The following is a 14,970-nucleotide window of genomic DNA, read 5'->3' on the forward strand; positions in this document are numbered from 1 at the left end:
CTAGGCATGCCAGAAGCATTTTCACAAGACAGGTGTCGTAGAAGAGTGTCCTTGTTCTCTGCTTGAATGAGACAGTCATCCAAATAAGGATATATTTAAATACTTCTTTGTCTGCAAAATGCAATTACTGGTGCCAGGCACTTTGTAAAGACCCTGAGCGCAGTAGATATGCCAAAGGGCAGTGCAGAGAATTGGTAATGCATTAAGCCAGCCTTGAATCTGAGGTATCTTCTGCACGACTGTCTTATTGGGACATGCAGGTATGCCTCTTTTAAGTCTGAAGTCACCAGCCAAGCATTCTTGCCCAGCATGGGCAGAAGCTGTTGCAAAGTGAGCATTTTGAATTTTGGAATGTCCAGGTATGTGTTCAATGTCGATAAATCCAGTATTGGCTGCCAGGCCTTGTCCTTTCTGGGTACCAAGAACAGTCGAGTAAAAACCTTGTCCTTTTTTCTGTTCTGGTACTGCCTGAATGGCCCCCATATCCATGAGGGACGTAACCTGTTTCTGTGCCTCTGCCTATTGTTTTTTTGGCAGGTCTGGCCAACCATTTGTCACTGGCACAGTGTGGAAATGGAATCTGTATCCCTGTGACACGATGTTCAGTACCCACTTGTCCTGGGTTATTAACTGCCAATTTTGAGCAAAAAGTGCTAATTTTCCTCCTATGGGTGCTGCCAAAAGATAAGTGCTTGGTGTAGGCAGGAGGAAGTCATTGGGATTGCTTTCTGTAGGTTTATGCTTTATCTCCTCCAGATTTGGAGGTGGACACACTCCATTGCTTTGACCTGTATGAGTCTTGAGCCTGGTACCTGGAACCCTTAGGGCATCTGGATTTGCCCCTTTCAGCTCTGTCTGACACAGGAAAGGACCAATTTTTTGTAGGCCAGTGTCTACTGAATCTAGGTGGCTGCACTTGTAAGAAATCTTTAACAGTTTGCATAGACTTAGCTTTGACTTCCATTTTCTTTAAAACCTCTTCTGCCTTAATACCAAACAGAGAATCATGCTGTAAAGGTGCATCTAGCAATTTAGCTTTAACATGATCAGGCAAATTTTGTTCCTTTAACCAGGCATGCCTCCTAATCACAGATCCAGTAACTGCGGCCTTGCAGGAGGCCTCTAAAGAATCAAAACCACATTGCAAAGTATGCTTTCCAACTTGTTCTGCTGCATGCAATAATTCCTGCAATTCCTTATTTTCTGCACATTCTGAAATCAACATCATTTTCTGTTTCAGCAATCACATAACATGTTGTTGGTACTTAAGCATATGAAATTGACAGTTTAAGGCCCTGATTGCCAAGGTTGCAGATGTACAAACCTTTTTTCCCCATCTGTCCAGCACCCCTGAATCTCTGTCAGAGGGGGGTAGGGTTTTTTGCTGTTGAGGCCTTAACTCCCTTTGGACCCTGTGAAATAGTTTCAGGATCAGCAGCAGGGTTTCTAAATAAAAAATTATGAGAGTCAGGGACCCTGTAATACCTGTCAGGCTTACTGGGAGCTGGAGGTAAAGAGTCAGGCTTGACTCCGAAAAAACATCATCCACAATGTCTAACACAGGGGGAATGGATAAAAACTTGTGCTGAGGGGGAAGGAGGAAATCCCTGAGCCTCTTTTTTGATTCTGAGAAGTCTTGACTCTCCCAGTGAAAATGCTTCCTCAAAATATGCAAGGTTTCTCCAAATGAATAATCCTCAGCAGGAGATGCAGATGGAATAGACTCCTCAGCATCAGAATCCTCATAGGGAGGTAAAGATAATTCCTGATCAGAAGAGGAATCAGAAGAAATAGAAACCTGATCTGAAGATTCATACTCAGTGTCTTGCCTAGGCCTCTTATCTGGAAGGGGATGGCTACCCCTGATCAAGGTAATAAGGTCTTCAGCCATTTTGATCATCTGTTTTTTAGGCATAGAGGCCTGTGCACATGGCTCAGGCATCTTTTTTTAGTTTTAGAAGGTGTCTTTGCCTTTGGTTTTGCAGCTTTCGGTTTGCTATAAAAATGTTGAGGTCTGAATACACCCTCAAAAGCCAGTACCTGCTCAGTGGCTCCGGAACCATCCGAGGGAGATACATCCGTTGGTCCAATACCTTAAGTATCTTGCGGCATGCCGGACTTCACATGGGTGCTGGTAGGGGCCTGCGACTTGAAGGTAGCGGGTATCAGGGGCTGCGAAAGCACCTTACTGAGTACCGGCGACTGGCTTAGGAGAAGCTTCGTCGTTGGTTTTAGATCTCTACTGCCTTTCTCTGTCCTTTTCTTTGCATTTTTTATGTATTCCGGTAGTCGGATTGCTATCCGACGACATCTCTGGGTAGTTAAATCTGTTTCCAAAATACTTAGATGCAAAAATATACAGATGCTTAATAGTGCGTTGGTTAAATCTAGCACAGAACCGACAGCCAGGCACGTTGTGATCAGGGCCTAGGTAAGGAATACAGTATAAATGGAAATCCTTATGAGGTATTTGCTTCCCACAAGTAATACAATTATTAACTTTTTCTGACATCGGTAAAAAGCAAGAAAAAAAAGTTTCCCCAACGGGGAACTTAGCTTCACTGACTTCGGTTCTGAAACTCAAACGCGAATATTTCAGTAGTCGGCCATCCGGCACTTGCGAAATGCTTCTGCTTCGGGCACCACGCGGCAAGAAAGACTAAAGAAAATGGCACCGGCTGCATGCTTTATACCCCTGACGACCTGACGTCATGGAAGAGAAGACCGACGCAGGACCTAAGACTTTGGAATTCAGGCCGACTGAGGGCAACCTGCCAGCAGATTACCCAAATGTAATGACTGCAACAGTGAAACACTGAGAACATCATTCAGTATGTTTTTGAGAGGAGAGAGTAACCCCAAACAGATGCAGGGAGAACATGCAAACTACATACAGGTATTGGCCTGAGGTCAGGATCAAAGCTTGTACCCTGTGTATGGGAGGCAAAGACCTTAACCATTACACCAAATGTGTCTACAGTCAATAGTAAATTCCCAAAGTTGATAACCCTGTAACCATGCACTATGGATAGTGTTTCAAGAGAAAAAAATTTGCTGTAATGCTGAACTGATATGTCTAATGTTAAACTGTCTACTTGGATATATAAAATGTAGTATTTGGAAATTCAAACTGAAGTCTTGATATAGATAGGGAACTCTGTTCTTGTGAAAATCTGAGATGAATAACAAAAATGCACATACTATCTTATTTAAGTATTCAACTTTCTCCTTGGATCATGCATTTGTTTGGTCTCAAATAATTAACTAACCACTGTCTATGTCTTTCCAGATGTAAGTCGCCAGTGTAAAGAGCGGACCCAAAGTTTTCAAATACTGAATTCCCACTTAACTATACATATATATTCGTCACAAATTCTTTATAAACATTAAATGGAACACAGACAGAATAATACTATCAACAGTATTCTACACTTCAATTCAGAGTGAACTCCTTTAGTTTTTGTCTTACCATGGTGATAATTCTTTTTAATACAATTACTACTCCAGCCAAGACGAACATACTTGGATTCACATAAAACATTCTGTACCCAAGCTTTACTCACTAAATTTTCAATTATTCCAACAAATGCACATCTTGTAAGCAAGATGCAAGTTGCCAAGAAGACATATCTTATGTTTATGCTTAAAACTACTTAAAATAACATTCAAAGCATATGGCAGTTCTCTTTCCATAATATATACAAAGCACAGATTTCATATCTGTTGGTCATTTTGTTCTGGGGGAGGTCAAGAAAAAAAAATATTAACAGACAAACACATACAAGACTAAAAAAAGTCTCCTCTGCTGATGGAAAGGTGATGCTAGAGGAGATGAAACATCAAGTCTTCTGATCTTACTTTACTATACCCAGCCTTCTCAATCTCCAATATCCAACAAAAAAAGACTATAACTTAATGACTATATATGTTTGCTTCCATTTAAGCAGCATTACAGATTACATACATTATGATTTTGTTTTTCTTTTTAAAAGCCATGTTCTCATTCTAAGACCACTGCCAGATTCCCACTCTAAGACCAGCAACTACATCTCTCAGAAAATCAGGTAAAAAAGGAAAACACCATTTTTCTAATTTTCAGCCCCATAGCTATCAGTTTTTGTGTTATGTTTTGTTAAGATGCTCAGAGATCATTTTTAAAATCTTACTGACAAAATTGATGAGTACGCAGAATTTCTACTTGCAGTTATCTTCTTATCTGTCTGTTCCACAAATGCCACATACACCATGTGCATATTTTTTTTCTAAGTCATGACATATTCCATACTTCTGTGTCTTAACTATTCTAATGTTTTTATTCAAGTTCTGTACTCAAAACCTACATCATTCATCAGCAAATCTTTTTGAGCTTTAAACAAATTATGTATTTCTTCTTGCATATGCTTTTGCTGAAACTTTAGTGACTCATACTTTTCTGTAATAAATAATGAATTCTGTTCCAACTTCACATTGTCACTTCCATGCCATTCTCCAGTTTTAACCAAAATAATTGAAGCTTCTGTAAAATAAAACAATTTAGATAGATCTGTGTTTAGTCTGATCTGATTTTCCTTACTTCATGCAACTCCACCTCCATAATTTCTCATTCAGTCTGCACTAGTTAAACTTGTAAACGTTTTTTTAATCACATTTAGCAAAGCGTCTCTTGCACTTCAGAAGTTAAATACTTATGGGTTTTGTTATTACTATAAACTACCTGAATATGAAGACATCAAATTTGTAGCCATTTCCTGTTTTCCTCCTGGTACAGAAATAGTACCTTTACATTCAGATCAGAGAAAAAACTCTTCATGCAATGAATGAAGTTCACATTCCCTCTTCTGGTCCCTGAACCATCTAATTCCTAAGGGCTCAAAAGGGAAAAAAACAGGCTTAGTGTCTTTAACAGAAAAAAAAAAAGAGTATGTAAACTAAAAGAGGTCTACGTAACTTGTAATTGCCCTTATTCATTTAGGGATTGCCTGTTGTTATGTATATGATTTCAACATCCTTTAATGTTATCCCAGCCCAAATGTCTATCTTGGCTGGTGTCTTGAACCGAGCAGATTTTTGCCCTTTTGTAAGACAGACAGACAGAGAGAGAGAGGGTGTACTTAGGCTACTGGCAGTCACATCCTTCATCCTTGGCTAGTCCTCAGGCTGCTATATAATACAGGCTGCCAGGGACAGCTGCAAAAGCTGAACATCTACTCATATTTTCAGATTAGTTTTCTGTAAAACACAGCAAGTTTTAAGCCATTCTTGTGCATGTTGTGATAAAATACAATACCTGCTAATGGCTCGGTTTGGTACTTATTCCAAAAGTCTTCATATTCTTTGCGGACTTCATCATTGATGACAACTCCATTTGGTTGCTCATTATTTACCTCAAGAAAATTGGCTTTTAAAACTATTTCTAGGTCACAGCGGACATCCTGATGCAGAGGCTTCCACCTCTGCATCACCACACCATAAACTGTGACATCATCACCTACAAATTAAAAAGAAAGGCACATTACATATGGCTAGCCAAAATACAAAGTTAATCTCTTAGGTAGAAAGACAAAATGTTTTTACTCTAAGCTTCAATTAAGAAATCCATGAAAGGGTGCAGTGAAAAGCATTATAGCCATGGTTAGAACAGAATTTCAATTATTTATTTACGCCTTTATTTTATGTTTGGAAACTTGGTTAGAGATCTCTTACACAACCCTTCTCAGTTTTGTCCTAGGCCACAAGTTAATACAAAACACTCAGTAGTCAGATAAAAAACATACAATGTAAACAACACAGGTATATATAGGCAAACGCATTCAGCACAATCTTTACACGTTAAATATGTAGCAAATACATTTAACAAAGTTGTACAAGTGAACAAAGTCTCAACAAATAATTAGTAGAAATCTGAGATTAGGGACAAGGAGACCTGGTGGTGGAATGAAGAAGTACAGGAGAGTATACAGAGAAAGAGGTTGGCGAAGTAGTACTGGGATTTCAAAGAGATGAAGAAAGTAGACAAGAGTATAAGGAGATAAGGTGCATGGCAGAGAGAGGTGGCGAAGGCTAAGGATAAGGCGTATGAAGAGTTGTATAAAAGGTTGGATACTAAGGAGGGAGAAAAGGACCTGTACCGATTGGCTAGACAGAGGGACTGAGCTAGTAAAAATGTGCAGCAAGTAAGGGTGATAAAGGATAATGATGGAAATGTACTCACAAGCGAGGAGAGTGTGTTGAGCAGATGGAAAGAGTACTGTGAAGGGTTGATGTATGAAGAGAATGAGAGGGAGAAAAGGTTGGATGATGTGTGGATAGTGAATCATGAAGTGCAGTGGATCAGCAAGGAGGAAGTAAGGATAGCTATGAAGAGGATGAAGAACGGAAAGGCTGTTGGTCCAGATGACATACCTGTGGAAGCATGGAGGTGTTTAGGTGAAATGGCAGTGGAGGTTTTAACTAGACTGTTTAAATGAAATCTTGGAAAGTGAGAGGATGCCTGAGGAATGGAGAAAAAGTGTTTTGGTACAGATTTTTAAGAATAAGGATGATGTGCAGAGCTGTTTTAACTACAGAGGGATTAAACTGATAAGTCACAGCATGAAGTTATGGGAAAGAGTAGTGGAAGCTAGGTTAAGAAGCAAGGTGATTATTAGTGATCAGCAGTATGGTTTCATGCCAGGAAAGAGCACTACAGATGCGTTGTTTGCTCTGAGAATATTGATGGAGGAGCACAGAGAAGGTCAGAAGGAGTTGCATTGTGTCTTTGTGGATTTAGAGAAAGCATATGACAGGGTGCCTAGAGAGGAGTTGTGGTATTGTATGAGGAAGTCGGGAGCGTCAAAGAAGTATGTAAGAGTGGTACAGGATATGTACGAGGGTAGTGTGACAGCAGTGAAGTCTGCGGTGGGAGTGACGGATGTATTTAAGGTGGAGGTGGGATTACATCAAGGATCAGCTCTGAGCCCTTTCTTATTTGCAATGGTGATGGACAGGTTGACAGACGAGATCAGACAGGAGTCCCCGTGGACATTGATGTTTGCAGATGACATTGTGATCTGTAGTGAAGTAGAGAACAGGTGGAGGAGGCCCTGGAGAGGTGGAGATATGCTCTAGAGAGAAGAGGAATGAAGGTCAGCAGGACTAAGACAGAATATATGTGTGTGAATGAGAGGAAGGATAGAGGAATTGTGAGGTTGCAGGGAGTAGAGGTGGCGAAGGTGGATGAGTTTAAGTACTTGGGATCAACAGTTCAGAGTAATGGTGAGTGTGGAAGAGAGGTGAAGAAGAGAGTATTAGGCAGGAAGGAGTGATGGAGAAGAGTGTCAGGAGTGATTTGTGACAGACGAGTACCAGTAAGAATGAAAGGGAAGGTCTACAAGAGGCTAGTGAGACCAGCTGTGTTACATGGGTTGGAGACAGTGGCACTGACAAAAAGGCAGGAGTTTGAGCTGGATGTGGCAGAGTTAAAGATGTTAAGATTTGCACTGGGTGTGACGAGGGTGGACAGGATTAGGAATAAGTATATTAGAGGATCAGCCCAGGTTGGAAGGTTTGGAGACAAAGCCAGAGAGGCAAGATTACGTTGGTTTGGACATGTGCTGAGGAGGGATGCAGAGTATATTGGGAAAAAGATGCTAAGGATGAAGCTGCCAGGTAACAGGAAAAGAGGAAGGCCTAAGATAAGGTTTATGGGTGTGGTGAGAGAGGACATGCAGGTGGTTGATGTGACAGAGGAAGATGCAGAGGACAGGAAGAAATGGAAACAGTTGATCTGCTGTGGCGACACCTTATAGGAGCAGCCGAAAGAAGAAGAAGACACATTCATCTCAATAGTTACAAGTTAAATATCTAGCAAACACATTCAGCAGATTTTATAAGCAATCTATTTCTGAACAAATACTGTCAGATATTAAGAGTCTATGGTAAATAATACATAAGAGTCTAAGATAATCCAAGATGATAACTAACAAAAAAATAAATAAATGAGGCAAGTCAATGATTTTTTTTCTGCTACTTTATTCTTCACTTTGGGAAAGTATAAGAACGGATGACAACATACTTCAGCCTCTTTGAGAACAGGTTCTGCAGGACCTATCTTCCAAACTCAGCATCTACTCTGAAATTAAAATTAAACTGCAGTGCTAACTGCAACTGCTCATACTTCTCCACAGAGATTTTTTACAAAATTCCTAAGGGGACTGTATCTGGAAGTTACCTTTGAAGCTGAATAACAGAATGAACCCTAAGGCTTAATGGTAGCTACTGGTCCACTACAGAAATAAAACAACAAAATGGACTACAAAGACAATTCACATCTGGCAGGTCCTCTATAAGACTGGCTACATCTTGCTATTAAAATGTGATGGAAAATAGAGGAATGAATCACAGCAGGTTAGAAAAGATTGGGAGGAGAGACTGGATAAGCAGTTCACAAGGAAACAATAGGAGGACAAATGTATGGCTCCAAAATATGCAACAAAGTCTAGAATATTTAGGATTTTTGCTTGGATGTGTCTGCATAGGTATTTTACATCCCGAGCAGACTCCAAAGAATTTTTCCTCATGTAGAAGGTAAACACTGATGGTGTGATGTGGAAGAAAGAGGTAAATGGTAATATATGTTTTCGGAGTGTTATAAGTTGTCAGACTATAAAAATTCCCTACAGAGCACGCTGTCAAATATTGGGTGAGCAAATGGCTGTAACTAAGGAAATTATTTTTTTGAGCTGGGATACTGGATCTGAATTGCTTAGACATAGTAAGACTAAGTTTAATTCTGGTGGTTGCCCAAAAAGCAATTACTAGAAAATGAAAATCAAACTCTAAACCAACCGTATTTGAAGCAGTGACTATTGTAGCAGGGACAAAAGAACTGTAAATGGGATCTTTAGAAATGGGCAGAAGCAAATTACATAGGAAAAAATGGAAACTGTGGAAACAATGCATGCAGAATACTGTTTTGGAGGAGGAGTGAGGTTTAAGGGAAGGGAGGAATTGATCAATTTATGTTACGTGGTTAGACTGAGGATACTTGCATAAACGTGAACATGTTAACATAGTTTTTCTTTTATATAAATGTACATTTGTCTATGTTTTAATTGATAATTCAATAAAAGTGTTAAAAATACTTAAATTTGAAGAACAAAAAAAAATATGAGAGAATTTGAATGGTCTAATACATGTCAAATGTCAAGACAAAGCTCCCTAGGTATCCAGCAAATGCACTTAATTTCTTCAGGAGCGAGTCTACTAACTCTGGGCAGAAACAGCCAATATGATTTTACCACATCTCTAAAACTAAACTACAAATGGAATCAATATCTACTGCATTCAATGGCTGCCAAGAAATCTTTATGTGAGAAGCCATAATTTAGCTGTAACCACAAATTCCAAAAGACACCATGAGCATAGCAATTCAAACGTTCAAAACGTGGAGTAAAGAGAGCTCCAGGAGGAGGAATATAAGGTTAGCACAGCTCTAGAAATCTATACAACAGACAAAAGACAGAGAGTTTATGGAAGGTTACTGGGAAGATATCACAATTCTGTTAAACTACATAGCACATGAATGGATTACAAAGGGAATTTATGAAATGTTAGCACACCTCTGAAAAACCACATTAAGAGCTGGAAGTCTAGCACTCAGCAACATTCTACCTTCTCCAACAATGATACCACAATACAAACAAAAGATAACTGACTACTAATTGGCTTAGTTACTGATATGATTCTAAGGGGGTCTAATATTTGTCAGCTTGGGAGGACAAGATGGACAGAACACACTGCTTCGACAGGGGTGGTTTGCACCTGTCCCCATTAGGTTTTCAGATATTGGCCAAAACATTATCCACCCTTATAATACTTTTTTAGGCAATGCTAATCTGATAAACCTTCTACACATGCTACATTCTCTGCAAGATAAACTAAAGGTGTTACTGCACAATGGTAGGAGTCTCAACAAGAAGCTCCTTACCCTGGTGTGTGTTGAAATCCATGCAGTTTCTGAAACATGATTTAAAGCTGCGGAAGGCATCCCGGCAGTACAAGGTTATAATGCCTTCCACATATTTAGACCAGCTACCATACAAGAAAGAACAAGAGGTGGAAATGTACACAAAAAGTTGGAAGTATTAAGGTTTTGGATGCAAGCATGCCTTCATTCTGAAGTTTTGCATTGCAAGATGAAAGCACTAAATAAAGGATTGTAACTATTGCTGTGGCTTCCTAGTTTTTTGGCGTTTTGGATTGTACACCTCAAGGTTAGTCAAACAATATGACATGCTTGAGCTATTCCATGTCCAATTAATCTTAGGTAAAGTCCAATACCTTACCCTCGCTAACTACAGGTCCCATTTTTATGACCTAGATCACCATTACACATACCTGAATGTACTGGAATCACTCACAATTCAGCCTAGCACTATATTCATGGATGATTTCACTTTCCCTCCGTAAACTGGGATACATATACAACCACACACACGCAGGCTCAAAGATTCCTGGATTTTATCAGTGAAAACTCTGTGGAACAGCTAGTCTGCACAAATACTAGGGCTGCAAATATCCTGGATCTAGTATTCAGGATTATGAGGGTCAGATCAGATCACAAAGTGTCACCCTTGAAATAAATATAAAGGCTGAACTCGCAGCAAACTCAAGACTTTTCAAATGCTATCTCCAGTTAAGCAATGACATAGCTAAATTCCAAGCTCCCACACTCAGGGAACATAGTGGCCTATTCAAAGTGTTTACAGAAATCTTGTATAGACATGTGAACAACTGCACTGAAACAGTTGTACCAAACTAAAATAAATATAGGACAAACTCCAAAAATAAGTCCCCTTGGTGGACCCCCAGTATAAATAGGTTGTACAATGAAAGAAAATCTTGTCCAAAAACAGGAAGGGCTATGTCCAAAAGATAAAAAAAAAACTCCCTCAGTAACCTCAACAAGCAACTCAGGAAACCAAGTCCACTGAAGTAAACTTCAAGGCAAAAATAGCCTCCCAGGCCAAAAGATAACCATAAGGCATGTTCAGTTATGTACACAACCTTAAAGGAACACCCAACAGTGTGCTTAACTAATAGTAAATGGAAGTTCCTATATTAAATCAGGGGATATAGCAAATTTGCTGGCCAATATATTTAGCTCCAATGTAACCCCCTTTACCCCAGTCCCCCACCCCTAGGAAATGTCCTCCATCTCCCCTGACTGTCACTAAAGAACAAGTCCGCACTGTACTTTCCAGAGCTACAAAAGTACAGTTGTGTACACTTACCATAAATGTAGATGTTCGAGTGTATTCACTGTTGCAGTCATTACATTTGGGTAATCTGCTGGCAGGTTACCCTCAGTCGGCCTGAATATCAAAGTCTTGGATCCTGTGTTGGCAGCTGTCTCCTTTTCCATGATGTCAGGTCGTCAGGAGTATAAAACATGCAGCCGACGCCATTTTATTCAGTTTTTCCTGCCCCAAATGTCAGGTACCCCCCCAAATGGAGAGCAAAAAATAAATTTATATATATATATATATATATATATATATATATATATATATATATATAAATAAACCGCAAAATATATGTAAATGCAATTTCAGCAACATAACCTTTACCTTCATCTAAAAGCAAATACACCACAAAGGCTTTAGAAAATAGTGAAGGAAAGAAATACTCTAGAAAAAAGGGGGATGGGGTAACCCGGACTGCAACAGTGAATACACTTGAACATCTGCATTTATGGTAAGTGTACACAACTGTACTATGTTCTTCATATTTCACTGTTGCAGTCATTACATTTGGGTAGAATCCCAAAGCTATAGATGGGAGGATGGAACTAAATAGCATTAGGATCGGCTATAAGCTTGCAGAACTGCAATGGCAAAGCCTGCCCTGGATTTAGAGAAGAGAGGAATGATAATGCTTTGTAAAAGTATGAACAGAGCTCCAAGTAGCAGCTTCAAGAATGTCTTTGGTTGGAACTCCTCTGAGAAAGGCTGCTGAGGTAGAGGCAGCCCTAGTGGAATGTGACCCGATTCCCTTGGGCACCGGTTTACCATGATGTAAGTAGCCGAAACGAATGCAGTGGCTTATCCACTTAGAAATAGTCTGCTTTGATATAGCCTTCCCCTCTGATCCTGCAGCAAATGCCACCAGTAGTTGCTCAGACTTTCTTAGAGACTTGGTCCTGTTTAAGTAGAATCTTAGCTGTCTATGTACGTCCAATGAATGCAGAATCTGCTCCCCCTTGTTCTGCGGATTTGGGTAAAATGTTGGCAGGTAATAGTTTGGTTAAGAGCCACACTGGATACCTCCTAAGGCATAAAGGAAGGATTGGTCCTGAGGGACACCCTAGCCAGGTAAAATGTAATAAAAGGCTCCACAGCCATGAGGGCTTGAAGTTCTGAAACCCTTCTTGCTGAAGTGATTGCCAAAAGGAAAGCTGTTTTCCAAGATAAAAACTTTATATCCATAGTAGCTGCTGGTTCAAAAGGAGGCAGGGTGAGTTTTTCCAGCACAAAATTGAGGTCCCATGCAGGAGTTGGAGATCTTCTGGGAGGCCTTAAATTTTTGGCCCCTCTAAGATACTGGTTTAGCAGAGGATGAGAAAAGATGGGAGGCTCTGTTTTGTAATGAGCCGAGATGGCAGAGGCATGGATTTTTTTTGAAAAAAAAGATAGGCCCTTGTCAAGCATCTCAGTCAAGTACTGTAAAATCTGAGGAATATTTGGTTTTGCTGTGTCCGTTCCTTGTGCTTGGTTCCAAGCACAGAATCTCTTCCATTTATCAGCATAAGATTTTCTAGTACTAGGCCTTCTGGCTTCCAAAATGACATCCATCACAGATTTACTGAGAGGTGTTGTTTGAATAATTACATGATCAGCCATGCTGCCAGGTTCAGGGTTTGGAGCTAATTGTGCAGAATTTGATTGCTCTGCTGAGACAGTAGATGAGGTATTTGAGGCAAGTACCAAAGAGGGAGTTGAGACATATTCCTTAGAATTGGGTACCAGTGCTGGCAAGGCCAGTCCGAGGCAATTAGGATCATTTTGGTTTTTTCCTGTCTGACCTTTAGTAAGACCTTGGGGAGAAGAGGCAGAGGAGGAAAGACGTAGACTGAGAAGTTTTAACAACTGAAGGATAGGGCATCCGCTTTCCATGCGTGTCTGTGATAAGTCCTTGTGCAGAATTTGTCCAATTGATAATTTTGGGGAGAGGCAAATAGATCTATGTCCGGGCTCCCCCATTTCTATGTTATCATGCTGAAGACTTGTGGATCCAGTTTCCACTTGTGAGGGTCCATAAGATTTCTGCTTAGGTCGTCTGCCAGAGTAGAGTATTTTGTTTTCCTGGCAGGAACTGAGCTTGAAGATGTACTTGGTAAGTCAAGGTTGTGTCCCACAATGCCATGGCTAGTCTGCAAAGGGGGTAGGAATGTGTTTGTTTATGTGCCACATAACCATGGTGTTGTCCGTGTTTATCAGTAGTTGTCCTGGATGAAGTAAGTCCTTGAAGGCTGTCAGGGCATTCTGAACAGCTAGCATCCATCTCTTTCTGGTTGATATGCAGATGCATTTGTTTTGGGATCCATATGCCCTGAATGCATCTCCCCACCAGGTGGGTCCCCCATGCATAGTCTGATGCGTCTGTAGTTAGGGTTTGGGTGGCAGGGGGTAGAGTGAAAGACCATCCCTTGTTCTGGTGACATGTCTCTGCTCACCAAAGAAACTCCTGTTGTAGGCAGGGAATGAGAGGAATCATTGTTTCCAGACTGTGACAATGTTGACTCCATAAACTTTTTAGATACCACTGTAGTTTCCTCATATGCGGTCTTGCATATGGAATTAGTAGAATGCAGGATGCCATGAATCCCAAAGCCTGCAGAATTTGTCTTGCAGATAACTGGGTTTTTGTTGCCATCAGTTTGAAGTATATAGTCAGTTGCCTTTGTTTGTCTGGCGTAAGGTAAGCCATCTGGGCAGTTGTATTCAAGCTTGCACCCAGGAATGTAATTTTTTGAGAGGGTACCAGTTGTGATTTCTTTTCATTTATTGTGTACCCTAGGCATCTTAGAAGCCTTTTTACAAATGCCAGATGTTGAAGAAGAATGTCTTTGTTTTCTGCTTGAATTATTTATTTTATTTATTTATTTATATTTACTGACCGGGAGTGTCCGACTGGACGTAGGTCCATTTTCAGTGGAGGCCCGGGGAGAAAAGCTCCACAGTTAAAATAAACAGACAGTAGTTACACTGAATTACATAGCGATTAACAATTTGCATAGCAATTACTTACAACATATTTACAGATGAAGAACATAGTACATCAGTAGACAACTAGAATCTTTATCTGTGAAGTACATAACAGACACTAACAAATGTCACAAGAAGAAGTTCCTGCTGTATAATAAGTACTGGCTTATGAGCATCTGAGCTTGCTATAATCAAGGTAGTTAGTGGAGTGGAAAGAAAGGTAGTGGTTGGATGGGGTGGATGATATTAGAGTGGGAGTTGCAAGGGCATAGCCAGCATGTTTTTAGGTGCGCTTTTAGTAAAGGTTTGAAGTGGGTGCATGATGGTATGGAGGTAATTGTGGGTGGGAGGGAGTTCCATAATTTGGCTATGGTGCAAGAGAATAGCGTTTCACCAGCAGAGTTATTGGTTTTAGTGACCTGCAAGTGATTTTTGTTGCTGGATCTTAGTGGTCTGGTGGTGCGATAGGGTTGGAGTAGATTCTGGAGGGATGGGACATTTAGTGGATGGTTTACTAGTTTGTGGGCGAGTGAGAGTTGATACCATTGAAGGAGTTGAGGGAGTTCAAGCTAGCCCAGTTCAGCAAGTGACAGACAGTGGTGACTACGGTAGGATGCCCCTGTGGCGAATTTGGCGATTTTGTTGTAGCAGGTCTCTAGCTTGTTTAGATCGCATTGCCTTAGGTTGGTATATATTGGAGAGGCATAAAGTAGGGTGGAGATAA

General features: G+C 40.4%; 1 protein-coding gene across 2 annotated transcripts in view; it reads right to left on the reverse strand.

Annotated features, from left to right (window-relative positions):
* Positions 1 to 14,970, reverse strand: part of MCM9 (minichromosome maintenance 9 homologous recombination repair factor) — a 1,342,783-nt gene that overhangs the window by 768,971 nt on the left and 558,842 nt on the right. For both annotated transcript variants that reach the window (XM_044074397.1, XM_044074388.1), the window contains exon 6: positions 5,288 to 5,488. In XM_044074397.1, coding sequence (XP_043930332.1) covers positions 5,288 to 5,488 — 201 coding nt within the window. The remainder of the gene's footprint in view (positions 1 to 5,287; positions 5,489 to 14,970) is intronic.

The sequence above is a fragment of the Protopterus annectens genome, chromosome 1.part1 (genome assembly GCF_019279795.1).
Source record: "Protopterus annectens isolate FY-2018-M chromosome 1.part1, PAN1.0, whole genome shotgun sequence".
Classification (NCBI taxonomy): domain Eukaryota; kingdom Metazoa; phylum Chordata; order Ceratodontiformes; family Protopteridae; genus Protopterus; species Protopterus annectens.